This window comes from Symphalangus syndactylus, chromosome 8 (genome assembly GCF_028878055.3).
Source record: "Symphalangus syndactylus isolate Jambi chromosome 8, NHGRI_mSymSyn1-v2.1_pri, whole genome shotgun sequence".
NCBI classification, from domain to species: Eukaryota; Metazoa; Chordata; class Mammalia; order Primates; family Hylobatidae; genus Symphalangus; species Symphalangus syndactylus.
In genome coordinates this window covers 105,753,729-105,779,097 of record NC_072430.2, presented here as the reverse complement: position 1 = coordinate 105,779,097, position 25,369 = coordinate 105,753,729, and the positions used below count along the sequence as shown (strand labels likewise).

The window sequence follows — 25,369 nt, the reverse complement described above, 5'->3', positions numbered from 1 at the left end:
AAAGTAAATGTTCTAGACAGTAATCTTAAAAAATCTGAGTCATTATTTTAAGATAGACATAAATTAATTGAATCCACTTGACTGACAATTAGCATCTAGTTTTATGCTGGAGGTAACAACAGAAAAACATTTGCCTACAAAATAATCTTTTTGTCATCAATTTAATTTCTAGCACTGAAAGGTCAATTAGAAATTCAGGATTATTACCTATTTCTACTTGGAGCTCGTAGTGAGAAACGTTGGTGGAACATAGTACTTCACTGGCTCTAGTGGATGGAGGTGACCAGGAAAGGGTTGGCTCATTGACCTGCGTTTGTTTTTAAAGATAAAAACAAAATAGATGAAATTCTTGGTCCCCCTGCCCCAATATAAAACACTGGTGTTATATTTTCAAACACAGAGGTGCTCGCTAGGAAGGTACTGCAAGGTGGCTTAAGACACTGTTTTAAGATCTAAAATGAATTTACCAATTGCTCATTGATGTTAGTTAGAAAGCTGTTAGCCTATGGAGAGGGCAGGAAAAGCAGATTTACAGATAGCAAGGAATACTTCCCAGTGTAATTCCCAGTAAAATGTTTAGGAGTTGCGAAGAATGTTAATTCTTCAGGATAGCTGCCAATTGTACCAAGCGAAGAGCTGCAGGGACCTGTGAGGGATATTCTATGCTTGTGCTCTTGCTTCAAGCTAGAACCATATTTTGCACAAGATACATGCTCTGCTAGTGAAGATGTTAACAGTCAAGGAACAGTTTCCAGACTGCAGCCTATTAAAATTGCTGATGAAGTTTTTTGCAAGATGAATCAGATGGGAGGTCAGAAAGAAAAATCAAAGGAGATAGACCTCCTAAGTGAATGACCAAGTACTGATAGGTCTCATGGTGTGCTTTGGAGTGAGAGGCAGGTTTGCACCTGAACACAGTGACAGTGAAATAACATGGATGTATGAAAAAGAAGCATAAACTACTGGCTTCATATGATAGCCATGAGGGTCTCCCAATGGACCTAAGTACTCCAAAGGACACTTAGGAGCCTCTACAGACAGGTGGCAGGGGAAGGAAGAAAGGGGAAAAATAACATTACTATGTGCTAGGAATTGTGTTAACTCCTTTTCACATTCTTGGCTCTTTTTAATGAAGAGACAGATGGAGTTTGAAACAGTGACAGGATTAAATGTTCCCTAAACTTTAAGAGAGCAGGAAAAAAGGAATTATAAACGCATGGCTAAAGATGAATAAGGGTGACTATTGTTCAAGAGGAATGAAAGAATGTAAAAAGAAATTCTACTACACGACTGGAAATAATCCTGATGAGAAAACAAATCAAAATAAAGCAATTTAGTTTCTCTTTTTTTCTGCCTCTTTACAATCTGATGGAAGCAATTCAGTTCCTTTAAAACAGGTAGTCTTCAGATAAACTCAGATTTAAAGACCACATAAAAGAGACAGAAAGAACATATAACAGCTTTAAAATTTTTTAAGTGATATCAACCTGTAAGCCTGTCAGGAAGGCTAGAGATGTAATGAACTAAGGCTTATAGTTCACAGGCTTGGAAAAAACGGCATAATGTTACTGGGTGATGGACTAAAATCACAACTAATCAGCCTCTATTTTGCTTCCATCTATTCCATTAGGGAATTAGTCTTATTTAAACTAGAAGGGACACATGTTGTAAATAAGTATTCAAAGCTCTAAACAGGTTGTTTTAAGTAGGTTCAAACCTCCAGGCCCAGGGCAATTACACTACCAAGTTTGCAACTATGGTAGAACTCAGATGAAAAACCAGAATAAAAGTAGCAAACAATGACCCAATTTTCAAAAAGGGAGAAAACTACAAAGGGGCAAGCTTGATGCTGCTGCCCAGCAAAGTCAGAGATCAAATCATTCGGTAGGTGAATTATGGGCACTTTAAAAAGCCACATGGTCATCACAACAAGACAACTCAGATTTACTAAGAGTAAATCATCCCAAACTAACCTCACTTCTCTTTTTCATTTGACCAGTTAGATGATAGAAAGCAAAAATTATGGCAAAGTCCTTGCCTTTGCTCTGTTAAACTTTTTAATGACTTCCTGAAAATGAAAAAGGCTGGCTTGAAAAAAGAAAAAGTATGCATCATGCATTGCTGGGCATAGCTAATTACCAAAAAAAAAAAAGAAAGAAAAAAAAGAAAAAAAAAAGGCAGGACTCACAATCATCCTGAACAGCTAGAAGAATGGGCCCAGATCAGGAAAATTTTACAAGGATAAATGCAAAACCTTACAATTAAGTTTAAAAAAAAAAAAGCAATAGCCTAAATACAAAATTAAGGATACCAGGTTTATGACTTGGAGGTTTCAGTCAATAGCATGATAGAGAAGGTTAAATAAAAGCACAATATTGAGCTACATTTACAGAAGCAAAATTGAGCAGACTGGAAGAGACAAGAGTTTCACTGTATTCTGAAATGATTAGTTAGTATCTGGAGCACCATGGCTAATTGAGACACCACAATTTAAGAGGGAATTATAAAATGGTGATTGTAAAATGGTGATGCCTAGAGAAGGCAAACCAAGTTGGTAAAGGTTCCAGCAACAATGAAGGAGTTGGAAATATTTAATCTGGAAAAGAAAATATTAAGAATATAGTTGCCATTTGCAAGTGACCAAACTAATATAGAAGGGTAAACAATTGTTCAGCGAGGAGAGCTGAGATCAACAGATAGAAGCTCCAGGAAGCAGATTTCAGTTCCGCATAAGAAATATGGAGTAACCAGTGTCATCCAAGTGTGGCTCAGGCATTAAGCTGCCTCTTTCCATTATCCTCTCTCCATTGATATATTTGGAGGTTGGACGACCACCATTGACAGTAGTTGAGCTACAAGGAGGTACAAGAACTGGAAGTGAAGAGGGAATGGTCAGCAATTGGAAGGCTAGAAAAAGAAAAGTTTTGATGCCCACAAATGTCTGCTTGCAGTGAAAGGAAGTACTGTGATATGAATTTCAAGTACTTTGACAGCTGCCATTAGTTCTCCATTATACATTAAACTGCTTCTAATTATGATTTGGTTTCCCATGTAACTTTTCTATAAGAGTGGATTGATGATACAATGTAAGGGCACCATTTCCTCTGGCACTGGGAGACTGGGTTTATAATGAGCTTGATTAACGTGGATCTGATACTGAAATATGGATCCACTCTAGGTTTGCTGACTAAATCCAGTTTATGATCCTAAGAGGCTGAGGAACAGACCCGACAGCATAGGTCAATAATCGAGCCAATGAATAGCACTCTGAAGTGTTTTCAGAGAGATCCTGCCAGACTTTTACTTGTGGTGAAACATACCTTTCTGTATGTTTCTATTTTTCTATGATGACTATTTTTCTATGATGGAGCTCTTTTTATTTAAATTTCTACAATGAACTCTCGGAGATATTGTAGAGAACACTCCCTACATAAGTTGCAAATTAGACTAGATGGCCTCTCATGAATCACCGTAATGCTAAAATTGCATTATTTTAAAAAGCAGCATCTCAGCTCAAACATTACTGCCTTTCATTTGCAAAGGTTAACTATAGAAAATGAATTTTCCTACAGATAGAGGGGTTTCCAAAGTTATAGGAGACATAAATCACCTGGAAAACCAGACTGTCCTCCAAACATGACATTTTAACATAAAATTTAATCCTATCTATAAAGTCCAGGCCAATGGAGAACAAGTTGTCCAAAGAAAAGACAACAGATGGTGTTTTACAGCATGACTCAGAGAGTGCACAAGGAAGTTTTTCTAGTCATCAGGCACCAGTTTCCAGCTGGTGTCAACTTACATTATACAACTTTTCCAATTCATTTTTCCATGAGAGACTTCAGATTATGCTTCTGCTTCTCTCACTGAAGATTTTAGTCTAACTCTACTAACAGAGAGAGATGTGACATTTCAATCCTTAAATTATAAAAAGGCTCCAACCTGAAGATTTGAAGGATTCAGGTGGCAGCTCTGAACGTTTGCTTAGTTCTAGGCCTCTCTCTCGGTAACAGCATGGAGACAAGAATCACTTTACTTTCTGCCTCACCCAAAGGGAATTACTTGAATTAAAACTCAGACTGGGAGGGTGGTGGATAAAGATGGCTGAACGCAACCCTCCAGCAATCTTCCCCCCCCTTCAGGAACACCAAATTGAACAACTATCCAAACAAGAAGGCACCTTCGTAAGAATAAAAAATCAGGTGAGCTATCACAGTACCTGGTTTTAACTTCCTATCACTGAAAGAGGCACTGAACAGGGTAGGAAAGACAGTCTTGAATAGCTGATGCCTCCCCTCCTGCATCCCCCCGGGGAGGGAGAGTGCAGGGATTGTGGGACTTTGCACTGGAACTCGGTGTTGCCTGTCACAGCAGAGAGCAACAAAGTAAAGAATTCAGCCAGCGCCCAAGGAGGGAGCATTTAGATCAGCCTTAGCCAGAAGGGAATCACCCATCCCAGCAGTTGGAACCTGAATTCCAGCAAGCCTTGTCTGCCACCACAGGCTGAAGCCCTCTGGGGTCCTAAATAAACTTGAAAGGTAGTCTAGGCCACAAGGACTTCAATTCCAGGGCAATTCCTGGTGCTGTGCTGGGCTTGGAGCCAGTGGACTTGGGGGGCCCATGACCTAGTGAGACACCAGCCAGGGCGGCCAAGGGAGTGCTTCTGTCACTCCTATTCCAACCCCAGGCAGTGCAGCTTGTAGCTCCAGGAGATTCTTTCCTTTCCCTTGAGAAGGGGAGAGGAAAGGGAAGAATAAAGACGACTTTGTCTTGCAACTTGGATACCAGCTCAGCCACAGTAGAACTGGACACCAGGCAGAGTCCTGAGGCCCCCATTCCAAGCCCTAGCTCCTGGACAACATTTCTAGACACACCCTGGGCCAGAAGGAAAACTGCTCCCATGAAGGGAAGGACCTAGTTCTGGCAGGATCGAACACCTGCTGACTAAGACCTTGCACCTTGAATAAACATCAACAGTACCCAGGCAGTACTTGCTGTGGGCCTTGGGTGAAACTCAGGGCCATGCTAGCTTCAGGTGTAAACCAGCACATTCCCAACTGTGGTGGCCACAGGTAGAGGCCCCTTCTGCTTGAGCAGAGGAGAGGGGACAGTAAAGGGGGCTTGGTCTTGCAGCTTGGGTACCAGCTCAGCCACAGTAGGCTAGAGCACCAAGCAGACTCCTGGAGTCCCTGATTCCAGGCCTTGGCTCCTGGATAGCACTTCTGGACTGGCCCTGGGCTAAAGGGTAGCCCACTGCCCTGAAGGGAGAAACCCAGGCCTGGCAATATTCACCACAAGCTGACAAAGAGCCCTCGGGCCTTGAGTGAACGCTGGCAATAGCCAGGCAGGACTCTGCTATGGGCCTGGGACAATGGTGGCCATGAGGAGAGACTCCTTCTGCCTGAGGAAAGGAGAGGGAAGAATGGGAAGGAGTTTGTCCTGTGGTTTGGGTGCCAGCTCAGCTGCAGTAGAATAGAGCACAAAGTAGATTCCTAAGGTTCCTGACCCATGGCCCTGGCTCCCAGAAGGCATTTCTGGACCCACCCAGGGCCAGGTGGGGAGCTCACTGCCCTGAAGAGAAGGACACAGCCTGGCTGGATTCAACACTTGGTGACTGAAGAGCCCTTGGTATCCTTGAGTGAACATCCAGCTGGGCAGTGGTGGCTGCAGGCCTGGGGCAAGACCCAGTGCTGTGCTGAGCTTCAGGTCTGACCCAGTGCAGTCCTAGTGGTGGTGGCAACAGGGGTAATTGTGTCACCCCTCGCCCAGCTCCAGGCAGCTCGGCATGGAGACAGAAACTGTTTGGGGGAAAAGTAAGAGAAGAAAACGAGATTCCCTGCCTAGTAATCTAGGTAATTCTCTCAGACCTTACCCAAGACCACCAAGATGGTACCTCTGTGAGTCTGCAAGAGTCACAGTTTTGCTGGGCTTGAAGTCGTCCCTAATGCAGATAGAGTTACAGTGACCAAAGCCTTAGATCACAATACTCAATTCCCTGTAAATACTTGGAAAGCCTTCCCAAGAAGGATGGGTACAAATAAGTTCAGCCTTCAAAGACTATGATAAATACCTAACTCTTCAATGCCCAGACATTAGTGAACATCCACAAGCATCAAAAACATCTAGGAAAATATGATTTCACCAAATGAGCAAAGTAAGGTACCAGTGATGAATCCCAAAGTGACAGAGATACGTGACCTTCCAGACAGAGAATTTGAAATAGCTGTTTTGAGGAAGTTCAACAAATTTCAAGATAACACAGAGAAGGAATTCAGAATCCCATCAGATAAATTTAACAAAGAGATAGAAATAATTTTTTAAAAATCAAGCAAATTCTAATTCAACTGACATACTGAAGAATGCATTAGTCTCTGAATAGCAAAATTGATCAAGCAGAAGAAAGAATTAGTGAGACTGAAGACAGGCTATTTGAAAATACAGAGAAGACAAAAGAAAAAAGAATATGAAAGAATGAAGCACACCTATAAGATCTAGAAAACAGCCTCAAAAGGGCATATCTTAAGAGTTATTGGCATTGAAGAGGAGGTAGAGAAAGAAATCAGAATAGAAAGTTTATTCAAAGGGATAATAACAGAGAACTTTCCAAGCCTAGAGAAAGATATCAATATCCAAGTATCCAAGAAGTTATCCAAGTATCCAAGATATCAATATCCAGTATCCAAGAAGGTTATGGAACACCCAGCAGATTTAACCCAAAAAAGACATTTAACAATCAAACTTCCCAAGGTCAAGGATAAAGAAAGGATACTAAAAGAAGTAAGAAAAAAGAAAGAACATATAAAGGGGCTCCAATACATCTTGCAGCAGACTTATCAGTGGAAACCTTACAGGCCAGGAGAGAGTAGCATAACATATTTAAAGTGCTGAAGGAAAAACTTTTTTTTTTTTTTTTTTTGAGACAGAGTCTCACTCTGTCACCCAGGCTGGAGTGCAATGGTGCAATCCTGGCTCACTGCAACCTCCACCTCCCAAGTTCAAGCAATTCTCCTGCCTCAGCCTCCCAAGTAGGCGGGATTACATGCGTGTGCCACCACACCCAGCTAATTTTTTGTATTTTTAGTAGAGATGGGGTTTCACCATGTTAGCCAGGATGGTCTTAATCTCCTGACCTTGTGATCTGCCCACCCTGGCCTCCCAGAGTGCTGGGATTACAGGTGTGAGCCACCGCATCCAGTGAAAAACTTTCATAGTTTATCCAGTGAAAATATCCTTCAAACATGGAAGGAGAAATAAAGACTTTCCCAGACAAACAAAAGCTGAGGGATTTCATCAATGCCAGACCTTTCCTACAAGAAATGCTAAAGGGAGTTTTTCAATCTGAAAGAAAAGGATGTTAACAAGAAGTAAGAAATTATCTGAAGGTACAAAAGTCACTGGTAATAATAAATACACAGATAAAAACAGACTATTACAACATTGTAATTGTGGTGTGTAAACTACTCATATCTTGAGTAGAAAGATTAAAAGATGAACAAATGATAACTACAATACCTTTTCAAAATAGTATAAGAAGATATAAATAGAAACCACAAAAAGTTAAAAAACAGGAAGAATGAAGTTAAAGTGTACAGTTTTTATTAGTTCTCTTTGCCTGTTTGTTTTTGCAATCAGTGTCAAGTTGTCAGTTTAAAATAACATGTTATAAGATGTTATCTGCAAGCCTCATGGTAACCTCAAATCATAAAATCTACAACACATACACACACAAAAAAATTAAAAACAAGAAACTAAAACATACTGCCAGAGAAAATAAACTTCACAAAAAGGAAGAAGACAGGAAGGAAGGAAGGGAATACAAAACAAATAACAAGAGCCAGCAGTTAAGTCCTTATTAATAATAACACTGAATGTCAATGGATTAAACTCTCCAATGAATAGACATAGAGTAGCTGAATCAATTAAAAAAAAGATTCAATTATCTGTTGCCTACAAGAACCACACTTCACCTATAAAGACACACATAGACTGAAAATAAATAGTGGAAGAAAAATATTCCATATAAATGGAAACTGAAAAAGAACAGAAGTCGATATACACGTATATCAGGCAAAATAAATTTCAAGGCAAAACTTGAAAAAAAAAAAGAGACATGGAAGGTCATTATATAATCCTAAGCAAAAAGAACAAAACTAAAGGAATCACATTACCTGACTTCAAAATTATGCTACAGAGCTATTATAACCAAAACAGCATGGTACTTGTATACAAACAGACACACAGACCAATGGAACAGAACAGAGAACTCAGAAATAAATCCATACTACAGTGAACTCATTTTTGACAAAGATGCCAAGAACATACACTGGGGAAAGGACAGTCTCTTCAATAAGTGGTGCTGGGAAAACTAGATATTTGTATGCAGAAGAATGAAAGTAGACCCCTATCTCTTGCTGGATTAAAAAATAAAATTGAAATGGATTAAAGACTTAAATCTAAGACCTCAAACTATGAAATTACTACAAGAAAACATGGAGGAAGCTGTCCAGGAAATTGGTCTGGGCAAAGATTAATTGAGTAATACCCCCAAAGTAGAGGCAATCAAGCAAAAATGGACAAATGAGATCACAGCGAGTTAAAAAGCTTCTGCACAGCAAAAGAAAAGACAGTGAAGAGACAACCTACAGAATGGGAGAAAATATTTGCAAATTACCCATCTGATAAGGGATTAATAACCAGAATATATAAGGAGCTCAAACAATCCAATTTAAAAAAATCTAACAATCTGATTTAAAAATGGGCTAGATCTAGAAATAGACATTTCTCAAAAGAAGACATACAGTTCTGGGCACATTGGCTCACACCTGTAAGCCCAATACTTTGGGAGGCTGAGGTGGGAGGATCACTTGAGGCCAGAAGTTCAAGGTCAGCCTGGTCAACATAGTGAGACCTCTTTTAATTAGCTGGGTGTGGTAATACATGCCTGTAGTCCTAGCCTATCAATAACCTGAGGTGAAAGGATTGCTTGAACCCAGGAGTTCAAGGCTGCTGTGAGCTATGATTACACCACTGCAGTGCAGCCTGGGTGGCAAAGCAAGATGCCATCTCTAAAAAAATAAAAATAATTTTTTTTAAAAGATGACTTACAAATGGCAAACAGGTATATGAAAAAGTGCTCAACATCACTGACCATCAGAGAAATGCAAATCAAAACTACAAGGGAATATCATCTCACCCTAGTTAAAATGGCTTTTATCCAAAAGACAGGCAATAACAAATGCTGGTGAGGATATGGAGAAAAGAGAACCCTCATATGCTGTTGGTGATAATGCAAATTAGTATAACCACTATGGAGAACAGTATGGAGGTTCCTCAAAAACCTAAAAAAAAAACAAACAAAAAAAAACTACCATATGATTCAGCAATCCCACTGACAGGTATATATCCAAAAGAAAAGAAATCAGTATATTGAAGAGATATATACACATCCATGTTTATTGCAGCACTATTGACAATAGCCAAGATTTGGAAGAAACCTAAGTGTCCATCAACAGATGAATGGATAAAGAAAATGTGGTACATATGTACAATGGAATACTATTTAGCCACAAAAAAGAATGAGCTACTACCATTTGCAACAACACGGATGGAAGTGAAGGACATCATGTTAAGTGAAATATGGCAGGCCCAGAAAGACAAACTTCACATGTTCTCACTCACTTGTGGGAGCTAAAAATTAAAACAATTGAACTCATGGAGATAGAGAATAGAGGCCACTCTGCGGGGCAGAGTGGAGATGGTTAATGAGTACAAAAATGTAGTTAGATAGAATGAGTAAGATCTAGTATTTGATAACATGACAGAGTAACTACAGTCAACAATAACTTATACATTTTAAAATAACTAAAAGTATAATTGGAATGTTTATAACACAAAGAAATGATTTATGCTTAAAGTGATAGATAACCCATTTACCCTGATGTAATTATTACATATCACATGCCTGTATCAAAATATCTCAGTTACCCCATAAATTCATACATCTTCTATGTACTCCAAATTTTTTTAAAAAAAACCCTCAGATACTACGTCCTATTTTATGAAGAGAGAGGTACCTAGAAGACTAGAGTATTAATGAATAAAAAGCCAAATAACAGAAATAAAGACAGCTGAAGATAGGACTGGGGGTTAAATTATAAGCAAAATTAACTGGGATTCACTAATTTTGTGGCGAATAAGGCATTCGCAAGGTAGGTTCCATTCTGTAGTAAAAAATGCAGTATAAAGTATGGAATAAGGAGAGGAAAAGATCCCAAAGAAATATCCTTAGATATATCTAAGATACACGGGAGCAGAGCCAAATAAAAAGTATAAGTGGAAAGCCTTCACAGATACAATATCTGAACCAATTCTTTATGGATGAGGAAGCATTTCAGAGGTAGAAAAGAAAGAAGAGTATTTCAAGTAGAGAATGAAACTAAGACATATTCTACACCATTTAAGAGCCTTCATATTATGCTAATTTAGACTTTATCCCATAGGCTTTAGGAAGCCAATGGAAGTTTCAAAGCTGGAAAGCGATACAAGCAGGCCTGTATGGGTAGCATTGCTGAACACTGAACAGATGTGAGTGGTGGGAGAAGACTATGTGTGTGTCTAGGAGACTAGAGGCAACGCGTCCACCTGCAAGAGCCCAGGTGAGAGACAATGAGATCTAAGCAGTAGCAGTGCTCATGTGAAGTAGGGATAGACCCCAGGGCATTTCAGAGACAGATAATAAATATGGGGGCAGAGGTAGAGGCTGTGTGAGGATAACTCTAAAGTTTTTAGTTAGGATGACATAGTAGATGAGTTTTCATTAGACAAAGGAGGAAATACCATGAGTTGGTGGGTTTGAAAGAAGATTAAGGTTTTATTCAAACTGAGTAGAGATGCCTTAGAAAAATCCAATTGGAAGTATTCTAGAGACACGTCTGTTGCCCAGGAAAAAGTCTGGGGTTGCAGGTAAAAATCTGAGAAGGATCAGTTCTGCTTGATGCCAGGGTCCCCTCAGGAAACCTGTGGTAACTCCAGGACAATCTGAAATCTGAGCAACTGAAGTCATAGGAATAGGTGAAACTGCTTAGGAAGAGCCACTTTAGGAAGAAGAGAAATGGCCAGTTATAGACTCCTGGAAAATGGCAAGAGGAAGGAGAAATAGTAAATGACACTGTAAAGAAAAAGAAATAGAAGAGAAGTAGGAGTGAATAGTATTACAGAAGGCAAAGTTAGAGCATTAATTGTATTCAACCATTTTTTTTTTAAAGATGAGATCTCACTATGTTGCCCAGGCTGGTCTCAAACTCCTAGGCTCAAGTGATTCTCCTGCCTTGGCCTCCCAGAGTGTTGGGATTACAGGTGTGAACCACTGCATCCAGCCTAACCGTTTTCTTACCAAGTATTGATGGATACTGGTTTCAGACTGTTTTTCAGGTCTGAGTGATTCAACTTGTGTTCTTGAAGTGCAGAAGCAATCCTGGAAGTCAGAAATGCATTATATAAGTGAAAAATAAGTTACAGGATAAGCAGGGGTGGTATGTAGATACAAAAAGGTCTAATGACTACAGTGGGGAGCAGAGAGGAAGGGCAACTTGCAGGAACCTGGAATTGAAGCCAGGATCCACATCATGGAGGAACTCAGCATGGGAGAGAAGGGAGAAGTGGCTGGGCATGCAGACAAACTTCATATATGTGAGAATTTTACTTGGTGCTATCACTGATCCTTGCCCTCTTTTCTTGATGTCATAATAATTCATTTTAATTGTTGGTGTTAATTTTTAACTCTGTCTGTCAACATCACTGAGGTTTTCTTCTGAATATTTAGCCAAAGATTATTCTGCTATATTCATTATAATTATTTTTATTTTGATCCTCAGCTGTCTTCTTAAGTATAGAAACCATGTTTATTCACATTAAGCCACATATTGAGTGAAAAAATAATTGTTTTTAAAGGTAATAAACATCTAATTATAACTCAAAGCAAATTAAAAGAGACTTTTATTATCGCAATTTACATTTTTCTGCATATTAACCCATGGTTCTATTATTATTTATTGCCAGTAAAGAAATGTAACACCTACATGTGATTTATCACATCATCAATCAGTGGAGTGAAGCTGACCTTATACTATTTAGGAAGAAAAAGTATGTCAAAAGAAAAGTATAAACACATTGTGTGAGAGGCTTTTATAACAAGATATCTTCAATATTTGAAAAAATTTCTTTCTTTTTTTTTTTTTGAGACGGAGTCTCACTCTATCGCCCAGGCTAGAGTGCAGCGCAATCTCGGCTTGATGCAACCTCTGCCTCCTGGGTTCAAGCAATTCTCCTGCCTCAACTTCCTGAGTAGCTGGGATTACAGGCACCTGCCACCACGCCTGGCTAATTTTTGTATTTTTAGTAGAGATGGGGTTTCATCATGTTGGCCAGGCTGGTTTTGGACTCCTGACCTCAAGTGTTCCGCCCACCTCAGCCTCCCAAAGTGCTGGGATTACAGGCGTGAGCAACCACACCCATTTGAAAATTTTTCATTTCAAGCATCTTATTTTTATATAAACACTAAAGTACAATATCAAATGAGTCTCTTAAGGTATGTCTACCTATGTCTACTTAACACTTTGTAGTCAATTACTTAAATATAAATTTCCTTTTAAGATATGCCAGAATTTCTCACTAATCAAACTAGTCATTTTCCCAGTTAGCCTACATTACTGATTATTTTAACTTGAATTCCTACAGTCTGTATACTTTATAAATCTATTACAAAAATTTGGCACATATTCCCACTGTTTTATGTAAAACTCACCCTGAAGAATAGATGCTAACAGTGTCAAGATAGCTGTACAACTGATTCCTCTGCAGAGTTTCTAATGGCTTCCTAGGGTGAATAACATTTATAATAAAACAGTTTTTGAAGATACTTATTACTGTTGTTCATATTGAAAATATCCACCAGCTGGGCAAGACATTTATGTATTGTTTGGTATTTATATATTTTTACAACACTTAGCTTGAATTTTTCACAACGACCATTAATAACCACTGTGCAAAAGAAGAATTAACAGCAGGCCTAAAACTGCTATTCTTAGAAAATAGCTGCTTATAAGGTTGAGCCTTGGCTAGTATCTGGGAACTGGGATTTTGTGGAGGTTCCCTTCATAAGAATCGCTCACTGTGTCTAAACTGTTTGTGCAAATAATACAGTTTATGCTGAACACCTGGCTTTTTTTCTGGGAGACTGGAATTTTGTTACTTGCTAGCAGAGCATGCCTACGTGATAAGTCCCCAATAAAAACCTTAAGTCCAAGTCTCTAATGAGCTTCCCTAGTAGACAACATTTCACATGTCACAACTCTGGGGGAACTGTGCATATACTATGGGACTCCACTGAGAAAAGATTCTTGAAAGCTTTTGCCTGGTTTCCTCTGAACTTCACCCCACATACCTTTTCCCTTTCCTGATTTTGTTTTATACTTCTTTGCTAATAAATCTTAGCTGTGAGTATGACTATATAAGTTCTCTGAGTCCTCCTGGCAAATCACTAAACCTGGGGTGGTTTGGAAGAACCCTGACACAGCCATCAAAATATACTCAAGCATTTAAAGAGCTGTTACCTCTAAAAAATGTGCATCACTTTATTGATGAAAGAGAATTTAAGACATATTGACCCCAATTTTTTTTTCAAAATAAGAGTTGTGATCTATGTTCTTAGTTTATAAAAATACAGGAAACATTTTATAAACTTACATGGCAGGCTTCTATTGCATCATCTTTATATAAAATTTCACAGCCTAAGAAAGTGATCACTATTAAATACGAAGACAGCTAAAACCAGCCAGTATAAGGAAGATATTTTTGCTCTCCCCACCTAAAAAATGTTAGCATATTCATTAGCTGCCCAGATTATAAAAATCACAAAATAGCCATATCTTATCCTTCAAAACATTTTTATATCCACACTGCATCAATCAAATGCTGGTGAACATAATAGCTCATGAAGAATCGACAGGCTAATTTCTTTCAGGCAGTATAATGATTTAAAACCATCTAGAAGAAAGCTCTCCCAGAATATTTTTGAATATAATTTCTTTATCCATTATCATAGTAGCCAAGTAAAAAGTAGTTAGACCTTACAAAGAAACTGAAAGAAGATATTTTACATATGCTGCTCCTTTGAAAACAGCATTTCTTAGTTCTCAAATAGAAGGTAAAACTTGAATGGGAAGGAATCCTTAAGTAAAAGTATCAACTTTATCCCAACTGCACAAATTTCTCATTTAGGAAAAAAAGTAAATATTTCGATTCAAAGAATTTAAAATATTTCACCATTGCAGAAAAATGTGATTTAAAGTTAAAATCATTAACAATATAAATCACCCATTATCACATTCTATTATTTTTCACAAAACCCATAATTATGGAATAATAGGCTAAGATATTCTTTTTCCAAAATTTGAAAGCCCTGGGCAACACACAGCCCTTTGAATCTCAGAATCGTCGCCTATCAAATGATGGGAATAGACTAAATGCCCTTTTACATCTTTTCCAACTTAAAAATTGATATAAAATTGTAAATCTTAAGTAATCCTTTAGAGTAGGGGTCGGCAAACTATGTTCCATGAGCCAAATCTGACCCACCACCTGTTTTTGTGAATAAAGTTTAACTGGAACACAGATACATTCATTCATTTATATGTTGCCTATGGCTGCTTTCATGCTAGTACTTCAGCAGAAAAGTCGCTGTAACAAAGACCAAAGGGTCTGTAAATACTATCTGGCCTTTACAGAAAAGCTTGCTGATCCCTCCTTTAGAGAATAAGACATTTCACCTCCATGTATTTTCCACATATATAAAGCTTCTCTTTCAAGTGGTAAAGCTTTAAACATGTAAGTAATTGTGTTATGTATTTTCCAGATTACTAACAATACAGTCTTCTAACTTCATAGTTCTGCCTCTCAGCCTTGGTAATTGATAGAATAGATTGGCAGGTATGAGTCCGGCTCCAATTTTTTGCAATCTTGGACAAACTGAAAATGAGGATAATGCCACCTGCCCTGCTAAACTTACACAATTTGAAACTATGAAAGAAACATATGAAAGTATTCGTAAACTATAATCATCATACAAATATACTCATCCTTTTTTTTTCTGAGACAGGATCTCCCTCTATCACCCAAGCTGGAATGCATTGGCACGATCACAGTTCACTGCAGCCTTGATCCCTCGTTTGAGCGATCCTCCCACTTTAACCCTCTGAGTAGCTGAGACTACAGACATATGACACCACATCTGGCTAATATTTTATACAGACAGGGTCTCACTATGTTGCCTAGGCTGGTCTTGAACTCCTGGGTTCAACTGATTCTCTAGCTTTAGCCCCTAAAAATGCTGGGATTACAGGTGTGAGCCACTACACTTGGTCCACTCATTACTTTTTTAAAAACCACATTTTAATATAAGTATTCCCTATTCAAATACTATTATTATGTATAAAACAGAATGAACGTCCTCAAGCTACTTAATCTAAAGTAGATACCATGGATGTAAATATAAATAGAAAACCAGTTGGCTATACCTCATATATACATTGATTCAAATGATTTTATTTCGGTTAAGTCAAAGGGGTTATTTTTAATACTATTTGGCTTGCTTTTGGTCAGATGGAAATTTGTAAAAGGAATTTCTGAAAGATTTAAAAGATAAGGCATAGCTAACTGGTGTGGGTGGCACATCGAAGTATAAAACCTATGAGAAAAAGTAGATATGGGACAAAGGATTAGAATAATGAGCACATTGAAGTATACGAGAAGTTCTTTATGAAAGAAAGAAAAACTCAATGAGAATAATTCATTTCTCAAGTCCAGAAGTCAATCAGGTCAAAACAATATCTCAGAGCATAAGAATATCCCATCAGAATATGCCTTTTATTATGGCTTGGCATTAACATCCAACTACTCTGACAGAACAAAATCAGATCTATATTTACAAAAACTTACCAAAAGAGACATTGAATCACTTTAGTTCACACAGAAAGTGATAAAAATCCATCTATTCCAAAGAAGGCTTTTGTTTTATCTTCCTTTCAAGATGCAGATATATCCTACTATAAAAAACAAAAGCAAAATAATTTAGATTCACATAAAAGTTCCTTAAAGAACTAGTTGCCTTAAACCCATCCAATATTTAGGCAGCTATTCCTTGATTTCCGATATTTAGGCAGCTACTCCTTGACACAAGGAGACATTCCTGAAAAGTATCTTTAAAGAGCATTTATTTTTTACTGAACATTATTTGTGATCTGACATCACAACCAAGAAGCAGAGTGAAAACAAAAAGAAGTCCTGAATATTTCCAAAGCCTCAATATATTTGCATTTCTCCTTCCCTATCTTTTCTATACTGTTTTTTGTTTGTTTTTTAAAGAACGCTGAGCAAATTTGAAAGCAATGTAGAAAACCAATTTTTGTCCTACTTTTGATATAAACAGTGCACTTACAATAAACCCCAAGAATTTTCAATGGTTCCACATATTACAACTAAACTTTGAGACTTTCCAAAGCCCTTTCTTATTGGATTAATTACCTACTAAATCATTTCGGGTCCCTGACCAGAAAATATGGGAAAGAATCAGAATAACAGACTAGGAAATTAATTCAAGGAGATACAAAAGCACCACCCACGGTTTCCAGACCTTTATTAATAGAAAGGGTGGCAATCTTGTAAGTTTGTGGGTTCAGAGCATTCCTTTACATCTAACCAACATCATCTCTTTCATCTAAATTGTGCTTCATTATTTCATTTTAAGCCCCCAAATTTGATGAACCCATCTACAAATATGTGAGCAGAATGAGAAAGGGAAGATTTTGTAAACCATAAAAACCAAAAGCAATATCCAATTTTACTGCTAAAGAAAGAGGTGAATTTATTCAGGATGTTCACTATGAACCAAAGGTAGAGATTGGGAGGAAGACGGACCTGAAAGGCTGTGATCATTTAGCCACCTACCATTCATTAGCCTCAATTTAAGGCACTGGAGTTTGCTGTGCTGCAAAAGGAGAAAAGCAATGCCTGCCCTGCCAACCTTCCAAGGTGAATGAAATCAAATGAGTTACATCTCAAAGTGCCCCTAATTAGCAAACACTGTATCAGCTTGAACTATGCTTTGAAAGGTACACTCAAAGGTACTGACGGCAGTACAAAACGATAAGGCTTATTTGGAAAGCAGGTTGTCCAATGTTTCAATAACCATGAAAATATTCACACCTTTTGACCCAGTAAAATTCCCCGGAGTGATCTATTCTAAGGAGATATCCAAGTAAATGAAGAAACTACACACCCATAGTCAATACACCGTTAATCTGTTAACAGCCAAGTAATCATTACACAAGTGTTTAATGAATGGTTACCATGGGTCAGGCACTGTGGACACCCGCTGGTAATCAGGGCAGACAAGGCCCTGGCCACTTGTAGCTGACCTTCCCACAAGCAGAAGGGTTATGGATGTCATGATTAACCAAATTTTCTGGTTATCATGATTTTGTATCCTGCTTTTTTCACTCAATGTCAGCAAGTTATTACTGATTTTGTCTTAATAATGTGAAACTCCATTACGTTGTCTATATTTTTCTCTTTTTCAGAAAAGCTCAGAAGAAACAGACACAATCTGGTACGAACTGTTAGTAATAAAAGGGTTGTCCCTGTGGGGTGGTTTAATCTCAGAGATTTTTGCCTTAGATAACACCAGACTATTAAGAGATAATTTTACAAGACATTTTGAGGTCAAGGCAGCAGCTGCACCCAGCAAAGGGGTGGGGGTGGGGGATTTGCTGTTATTATAATTTTCTCCGGCATGCTCTTTCACGAGATATGAATATAAACCCTTTCTTAAAAAAAAAGTCATATTTAAGAGACCTATATTTCGTATTCACAAGTGCATCAGTGCAGTCCCTTGCACTTGTATCTAAAACGCTAATTACGATAAAGCTTTATAAGTAATTTCAATTTGTTCCATAATAGAATGGTTCATGTGAAGACTTTGATCTGAAAGATTAACACTTTCTGTAGAAACCAAAGGGCACATCTTCTTATAGAACACGGGTTTTGAGTTAATTTAGGCATTCAACAGAGGCCACTGTTACAGGGAATGCAAAAATGACCCGATGTAACTCTCTTTGTTGAGCTTTAAAATTACTGTAATTTTCAAAGTGATCTTGGGAACCCATAAAATCTTAACAAAGATCATAGCGACGCACAGCTCGGGAGAATTTTCCAAGCTTAGTGACTCATGCGTTCAACAAATCTTTACTGAGCGCCTACTGTGTGCCAGGCACCGTGCTAGGTAGGCGCCGTGTTACACATCCTTATCAAGTTTTGGGGAAAAGGTACTTGACAACAGACCCAGCACGGAAAAACACACCGTTGAATTGAAAAACCGAAGACAAAACGACACTCGAGTATTTAATTTTGTGAAAGGTTCCTTCCTAGTCCTGCTTTGGGGGACTTTGCAGCGAACTTGCAGAAGGCAGCAGATAGAGCTGGGGTCTGAGGGTGTCTTCGGTGTAGCAACTCGCCAAGCCCGAGAGCGCGGCCAAAGGTGAGGGGTGCGGGAAGAGAGCGCCCGGGCGGCCTGGGCCCCGCGCACCTGGCACGGCCAACCCGGCAGGCACCACTGGGCGGGCTGAGAACCCGCGGCCCGGGGCCCCGCTGAGCCCGAGCTGCACTGGCGCAGTGGCCGCTCGCCACTTCGGGCCGCATTCTTGCCACGGCTCCGCCAGCCGCCGGTGCTCAGGCTGGAGGTGGGCTAGCGCGTTCCGGCCTCGGGCTTCCCGGGCGTGCGCGGACCAAGGCTCACTCCCTCACGTCCCCCACCGGCCCCGACACCTTCCCTTCCCGGGCCTGCCTCCCGTCTTTACCCTAGCGGCGACCACGGCCAGCGACTCTCTTCAGGCTGCCAGCTGTGCGGACAGGGGCGGGCGCCAGAGCCCTGCTCGAGGAGGGGCGAGGCGAGCGCTCTAGGCCCGCTCCCGGCGCGGGGCGCGGGGCGCGGGGCGCGGGAGGGCGGCGAGGCCGCGACCGGGGCTGTGGGCTTGGAACTCTGCCCCAGCCCCAGGCTACCCGCTAGGAACGCATTCGCCCCACCCGCGCCGGGGTCGCGGCCCCGCCTCCCTCCCCGGGGCTGGGCAGCGAGAAGGCGGGGCCTTCGAGCTTGGGGCGGGGCGGACAGGAAACTACAATTCCCAGTAGGTCTTGCGCTAGGGCCGTGGAGGCCGCTGGGAGAGTGGGTCTCCTTTGGCTTCCCCAATTGTGTGGGGGCTGCCATTGACCCGGTGTTCGCCGCAGAACGGAGGTCGCCGAGTGATGATGTTGTGAAGTCGCCCGCCTGTCCCTGCCACGCCCGGGCGGTTGCTGGCAGTGGGAGCAGCGGCGGCAGCTTCGGCTGCTGCTTTCAGGCTGCGGCTGCATTAGGGGCTTCCTGAGGAAGCGCGGGCGGACGACAGAGGATGCCGAGCCACTCCAGTGAGTAAGCTGTCCGCGCACAACCCGAATTTGCCCTTGACATCTTCCCCGGAAAGCGGAGGAACCTCCTCGTCCCGAGCTCCCACAGTACCCGGAGGTCACGCGCGGACGTCGGAGCCGGAGTCTGGGTGCTGGAGGGCTGGGTCCGGGTCCCGCGGTGGGGAGTGGGTTGTTTCCTAAGTGTGGGTGCAAAGTAATGGGCGCTGGGCGCTGGCGTCGGGATTCAGCCCAGCTGCACTTCTGAGGCTTGGCAGTTTCTCATAGCGCCTTATACTCTGCCAGACAGCATCCATCTGGAGCCCCGTCTTTTAGGATGAGTGGCTTTAGGGTCGGGCATTAAACCTTAAGCCTCAGTCGCCATCTGTGATGTAAGTGGGAGGAGAGGGTATTGGAAGGAGCTCTTGCTGGGTGAAATAGAGTTGGGCTTTTCTTGCAATTGATTTTGAGCCAGATGCCACATATCTTGAAAAAGAAAAACGGCTGACTTTAGTTTGAAGCGTAAATAATAGATATTGGCACATGTCCTTTTTAGTAGCAACCCAAAAATTGCCTTTCAACTTAAAAAAAAATCTGCGTCATAATAATAGGGATAAGTTCAGTTACTTGCTCTTGCTCTTGCTCATGCACCTTTTGCTTAGACCTGCTGTTTCTACGTCAGAAAAAAAGTAACTTCACAGGAAATTCATCAAGTTGATGGAACAGACCATAGGAACAAAAGGAACACTTTCAGTTCTTGGTCTCCGTAAATCTTCCCGACCTGCAGATCTTTGCTGTTGACTTGGAAGTCTGAGGTACAGTAGTCTCCAAATAGCACGTTAATGGTGGTGACATGCCACTTAAAAACAAATTGTGAAGGACATTTGGAGGTGAGAAAGGTCAGGGATGAAGACATTTTATCATCCCAGCAGTTATTCCAACTTTTCTTTCTTTCTTTCTTTTTTTTTTTTTTTTAAGACAGAGTCTCGCTCTGTCGCCCAGGCTGGAGTGCAGTGGTGCAATCTTGGCTCACTGCAACCTCCGCCTCCCGGATTCAAGCAATTCTCCTGCCTCAGCCTCCAGAGTAGCTGGGACTACAGGCGCGCACCACCACGCCCAGCTAATTTTTGTGTTTTTAGTAGAGATGGGGTTTCACCATGTTGGCCAGGATGGTCTCGATCTCTTGACCTCATGATCCACCCGCCTCAGCCTCCCAAAGTGCCGGGATTACAGGCAAGAGCCACCACACCCAACTCCAGTTTTCTGTTTTTAAAATTAAGTAATGTCCAGCAAGTCTCAGACATTTAGCAGGCACTTACCATGTGAAAGACAGTGTTTTGTTATCTTACACACTTATTCATATGATGGAAGAGGTTTGTTAGAAAGAACCAACATTTGGCCGGGCACTGTGGCTCACGCCTGTAATCCCAGCACTTGGGGAGGCCAAGGAGGACGGATCTCCTGAGGTCGGGAGTTCAAGAACAGCCTGACCAACATGGAGAAACCCATCTCTACTGAAAGGAAATACACCAGCCTGGCCAATATGGTGAAACCCCGTCTCTACTAAAAATACAGAAATTAGCCCGGCGTGGTGGCGTGCGCCTGTAGTCCCAGCTACTCGGAGGCTGAGGCAGAAGAATTGCTTGAACCCGGGAGGCAGAGGTTGTAGTGAGCCAAGATTGCACCCCTGCGCTCCAGCCTGGGCGACAGAGTGAGACTCCGTCTCAAAAAAAAAAAAAAAAAAATTAGCCAGGCATGGTGGCACATGCCTGCAGTCCCAGCTACTGAGGAGGCAGAGGCAGGAGAATTGCTTGAACCCAGGAGGCAGAGGTTGCGGTGAGCCAAGATCGAGCCATTGCACTCAGCCTGGGCAACAAGAGTGAAACTCTGTCTCAAAAAAAAAAAAAAAAAAAAAGGAACCAACATTTTAGTATTTGCAATCTGCTAGGCACCCCAGGTGGGAGTTCTTCATACTTTAGCTCACTTAATCACTTTAACAAACCTATCGCACTAATCTGAGGCTCAAAGACTTTGCTTATGTAACAAGGGGAGATTTAAATCTGGATCTGCCTTGCTTCTGAGTCACAGATCAGGTAACTAATACGTACTTCAGAAATTATAGACTTTAAAGGTTGAGTGGTTAAAGAGGATTGTCCAGTGTTATTGTCTAAGACTGGTTCCAACACACACCTTGGACATCTGGAATAAGTCCTGAACCCCTGCTTTAGTACTTTTGAACAAACTGATTCTCTCTGCCTACAATTCCCATTTCTTACTGAACTGCTCAGTAAGACCCTAAAAGCCCTTTCCAAATCCATCTCACTTATGTAAGAAATTATAAGACTGGACTTTTATCAAAAGGTTCTTTTCAGTTTACAGGTTTTGTGAGTCTGCAAATAAAAATATGACCCTGCTGGGTGTGGTGACTCACGCCTGTAATCTCTGCACTTTGAGAGCCCGAGGCAGGAGGATGGCTTGAGACCAGCCTGTTCAACATAGCAAAACCCCATGTCTACCAAAAATAAAAGTAAAAAATAGCTGGGTGTGGTTGTTTGTGCCTGTAGTCCCAGCTACCTAGGAAGCTGAGATCAAAGGATCCCTTGAGCGATGATGGCACCACTGCACTCCAGCTTGAGTGACAGAGTGAGATGCCATCTCTAAAAAAAATTAAAATACGAGCGGAGAAGTGTTATTCTCCACTGAAAGTTTCTTTGTTTTAGTGCCCCAAATATGTTAAATACCAATATAAGGAATGAGACAGATAATGTCTTATTTCATGTTTATTTTGAGCTCTGATTATATCATCTGTACTAGTTTTGAACCTCTTTAGTTACCATCCTGTTTAGTTGGTAAGAAATAGGAGGCAAAGAGGTAATAGTCACATTTAAATGACTTAGTAATTAAAGGAACTAAATTATTCATAGTTTAGTCATTATTTGTTCAGATCTGCAGTGTTCTCATAATGGAAACAGTTATATAATACTATGTGTTAGATAATGTTTTACCTATATTAACTTATCCTCACAATAGCACTGAGGTGTTTTTATAGATAGGCAACTAAAGCAAAGAGAAGATAGTAAATATACCAAAGGTCATATAGCTACTAAATGGTAGTACTGAGTGTCAGAGCAGACAAGATCAAAATCTGTAGTCTAACATTTATTGAGCACCTACTGTGTACCAGCCCCACAGCTGGGTGCTTTCATTATGAGTAAGTCATTTGTCTTTACAACTACCTTATTTAAAATGGAAGTTCAGCATGTAATGACTTGCCCAGAGTCACAGATAAGTAAACTGTGGAATGAGGATTTGAACTCATGCTTGTCATACTTCAAGGTTCATGTTCTTTCTTTCATTTTCCTTCAACGATCAAATCTTTATTAAACACCTTCTGTGTGCCACACATTGTGCCAATGCTAGAAATTTAGTCTTTGCTCTTAAGGAATGGAGTTTGAAGAAGGAAAGAGACAATTAACATAGTGTGTTAAGCAATGGGATCACAGCTTGCCGAGGTACTTTGGGAGCACAGAGAAAGAACACTGAAGTTACCCTGGAGTGGGAAGGCTTGGACCCGTCTTGGGAAAACAAATGGGAATTATCCTGGGCGGAGAAAAGGGAAAGGGGTTGTTATGAGCTGAATTGTGTCCTCCCAAAATTATGTTGAAGCCCTAACACCCGTAACCTCAGAATGTGACTGTATTTGGAGACAGGGCTTTGGGGTGATTAAGTTCAGATGAAGCCGTTAGGGTGGGTTCTAATCCAGTCTGACAATTTTCCTTATAAGAAGGAAATTTGAACACAAAAAGAGACACAGGAGTTGCACACACAAAGGAAAGACCATGTGAGGATTCATCAAGAAGAACAAGGAGAGAGGCCTCAGGAGAAACCAACCTGCCAACACCTTGATTTTGGGCTTCCAGCCTCCAGAATTGTGAAAAAATAAATTTCTGTTGTTGAAGCCACCCAGTCTGTGGTAGTTTTTTATGGAACCCCTAGCAAACTAACAAATAGGTGTTCTAGGCAAAAGGAAAGACCTACAAAAAGGCTTTAAGCTGTGGTTTGGTGATAGAGGTTGACATACAAAAAGGCTTTAAGCTGTGGTTAGGTGATTGAGGCTTTTTGGTGAGGAGATAAATGTTGAGAGAAATGAAACTGGAGATTAGGCTGGGGCCAGATTAGGAAGATTTTACATGAGATGCCAAGGGGCTTAAACTTTATCCTAAGGAAGATGGGATGGAGGTGGTTTGTAGCAGTGGAAAAGCATTAGATTTGCATTTTAGAAAGACTAAGACTTGTAAAGGATAAATGAAAGGTAATAAGACTGGAGACAGGTAACCAAGGTAGCTAGTGCCACAGGACGCTGAACCAACAGTTTTCCCAGAATATTGAAATGTCTAACTAAAACAGAGCCACTGTTAATATAACATTATAAAGGGCACAGCTAACCCTTAGGGTGTACATAAGAAGATAGAGAAAGAATTTGTATATAGCTGTTTGTACCCAGAGGCAGTCTTTATTTTGACATTTTGCGTTTCCTTATATAGATCATAAAGCTTTATACAACTATCAGAATACTCATATTTTTCTACCCTAAAAAGTGATCTTATGTGTTTAATAGACACTTTTATGGTGCTGACACAGATTTAAGCCAAATTCTTTGACAACCTTTTGAAATACCTACTATTCATTTTATACATAAACATACTGAAGCAGAGAGATTAAGTAGCTTGTCCAAGATCACATAGCTAACAGGCAGCAGAGTTAAGATTCAAACTCAAGTCTGTCTTCAGAGTCTGTGTTCTTGGCTTTACACTGTGCTGTTGCTGTATGATATTTGTCTAGATCTTTATTTGTGAAAAGAGGGCAGAGTAATACAAAAATAAGTATGTTTGCTGTAAGAGGTATGCAGTTTATCAGAGGAGATAAGTAACAGCTCTGAGGTTTTAAAAAGTGTTTTAGAGAAGAGCAGAAAGTGTTCGGAGGCAATACCTCCTTCAAGTTGGGGTTTCTGGGAAGGCCTGTTGGGAAAAGTGGCATTGAGCTGGTGTGGGAAGCATGGCTAGAATTTCGATATGTAGAATGGGGAGAGGACATTAAAATTAGAAGAAATGGCATGGACAAAGTTACAGGAATGAGAATTTCCTGGTGTGTCTAGGAAGCTAGAAATGCAGTTCTTTCTTTTGGCTGGAATATGTTGTGTGGTTGGGGAAGATGGAGAAGCTAGTTTGTAGGGAGGGGCAAATGTCTGGGGAAGAGAATTCTCAGGGAGTGAGGGGCAAGAGAAGTTGTAAGGTTTCAAGCCTGAATAATTGAGGCATATGCCAGATGTAGTTATCTTTTAGGAGAGGAAAAAGTTCATCTAGCCCCAACTCATCAGTTAACAGGTCCTGTTTTCACTATCTCACAAACCCGTAAATCCTTCTTACAATTTCCATTCACCTAGTTTATACCTTTATTAAAATAATCCATGCGTAAACGTGATAAAATTTTCTAATTATTTTTGTCTCTAATCTCTCCATTCCCAAAATTTATCCTGCATCCTGCGTTTACATTTATTTCTCTCAAATGTCACTTCTATTTAGAAATGTGTTCCCTGCAGGATCAAGTTCAGACTTCTTAATCTGAACTAGTCAAATTTAAATCTCCAAATACCCTTCCTCATAATTCTTCCCACTCAAATTGGTCTGTATACTGCTGCCAACCTGGCTCTGTCTGCGACTTCCTTTTGGATATTATCATTATTATTTTCTCCTAACAGATACTCTCCTCACCTATCCAAATCTTTTCCTCCTTAGAGAGTCCACTTAAATCTTACATCCTGTGTGAAGCCAGACCACTTCAGCTAGAAAAGAGCTCTCTCCCGACAATTCTGTTGTAACAC

General features: G+C 40.5%; 2 protein-coding genes across 7 annotated transcripts in view; one reads left to right on the top strand and one right to left on the bottom strand.

Moving 5' to 3' along the window:
* Positions 1 to 19,165, bottom strand: part of STRADB (STE20 related adaptor beta) — a 30,044-nt gene extending 10,879 nt beyond the window's left edge. The window contains exons 1-4 of one of the 3 annotated variants that reach the window (XM_055290219.2): positions 18,909 to 19,165; positions 15,994 to 16,100; positions 11,393 to 11,473; positions 208 to 307 (exon numbers count right to left, since the gene is read on the bottom strand). In XM_055290219.2, the coding sequence (XP_055146194.1) occupies positions 208 to 307; positions 11,393 to 11,473; positions 15,994 to 16,005 (193 nt within the window). In that variant the 5' untranslated portion in view covers positions 16,006 to 16,100; positions 18,909 to 19,165. The remainder of the gene's footprint in view (positions 1 to 207; positions 308 to 11,392; positions 11,474 to 15,993; positions 16,101 to 18,908) is intronic. The other 2 variants (XM_063644981.1, XM_055290220.2) reach the window with 2 other exon arrangements.
* TRAK2 (trafficking kinesin protein 2) overlaps positions 18,318 to 25,369 on the top strand; it is a 77,321-nt gene continuing 70,269 nt past the window's right edge. Inside the window, exons 1-2 of one of the 4 annotated variants that reach the window (XM_063644893.1) lie at positions 19,240 to 19,512; positions 20,151 to 20,303. The gene's annotated coding sequence lies outside the window, so the exon portion shown is untranslated. Of the gene's footprint in view, positions 18,590 to 19,238; positions 19,513 to 19,532; positions 20,304 to 25,369 lie in introns of those variants that run through there. The other 3 variants (XM_063644895.1, XM_055290209.2, XM_063644894.1) reach the window with 3 other exon arrangements.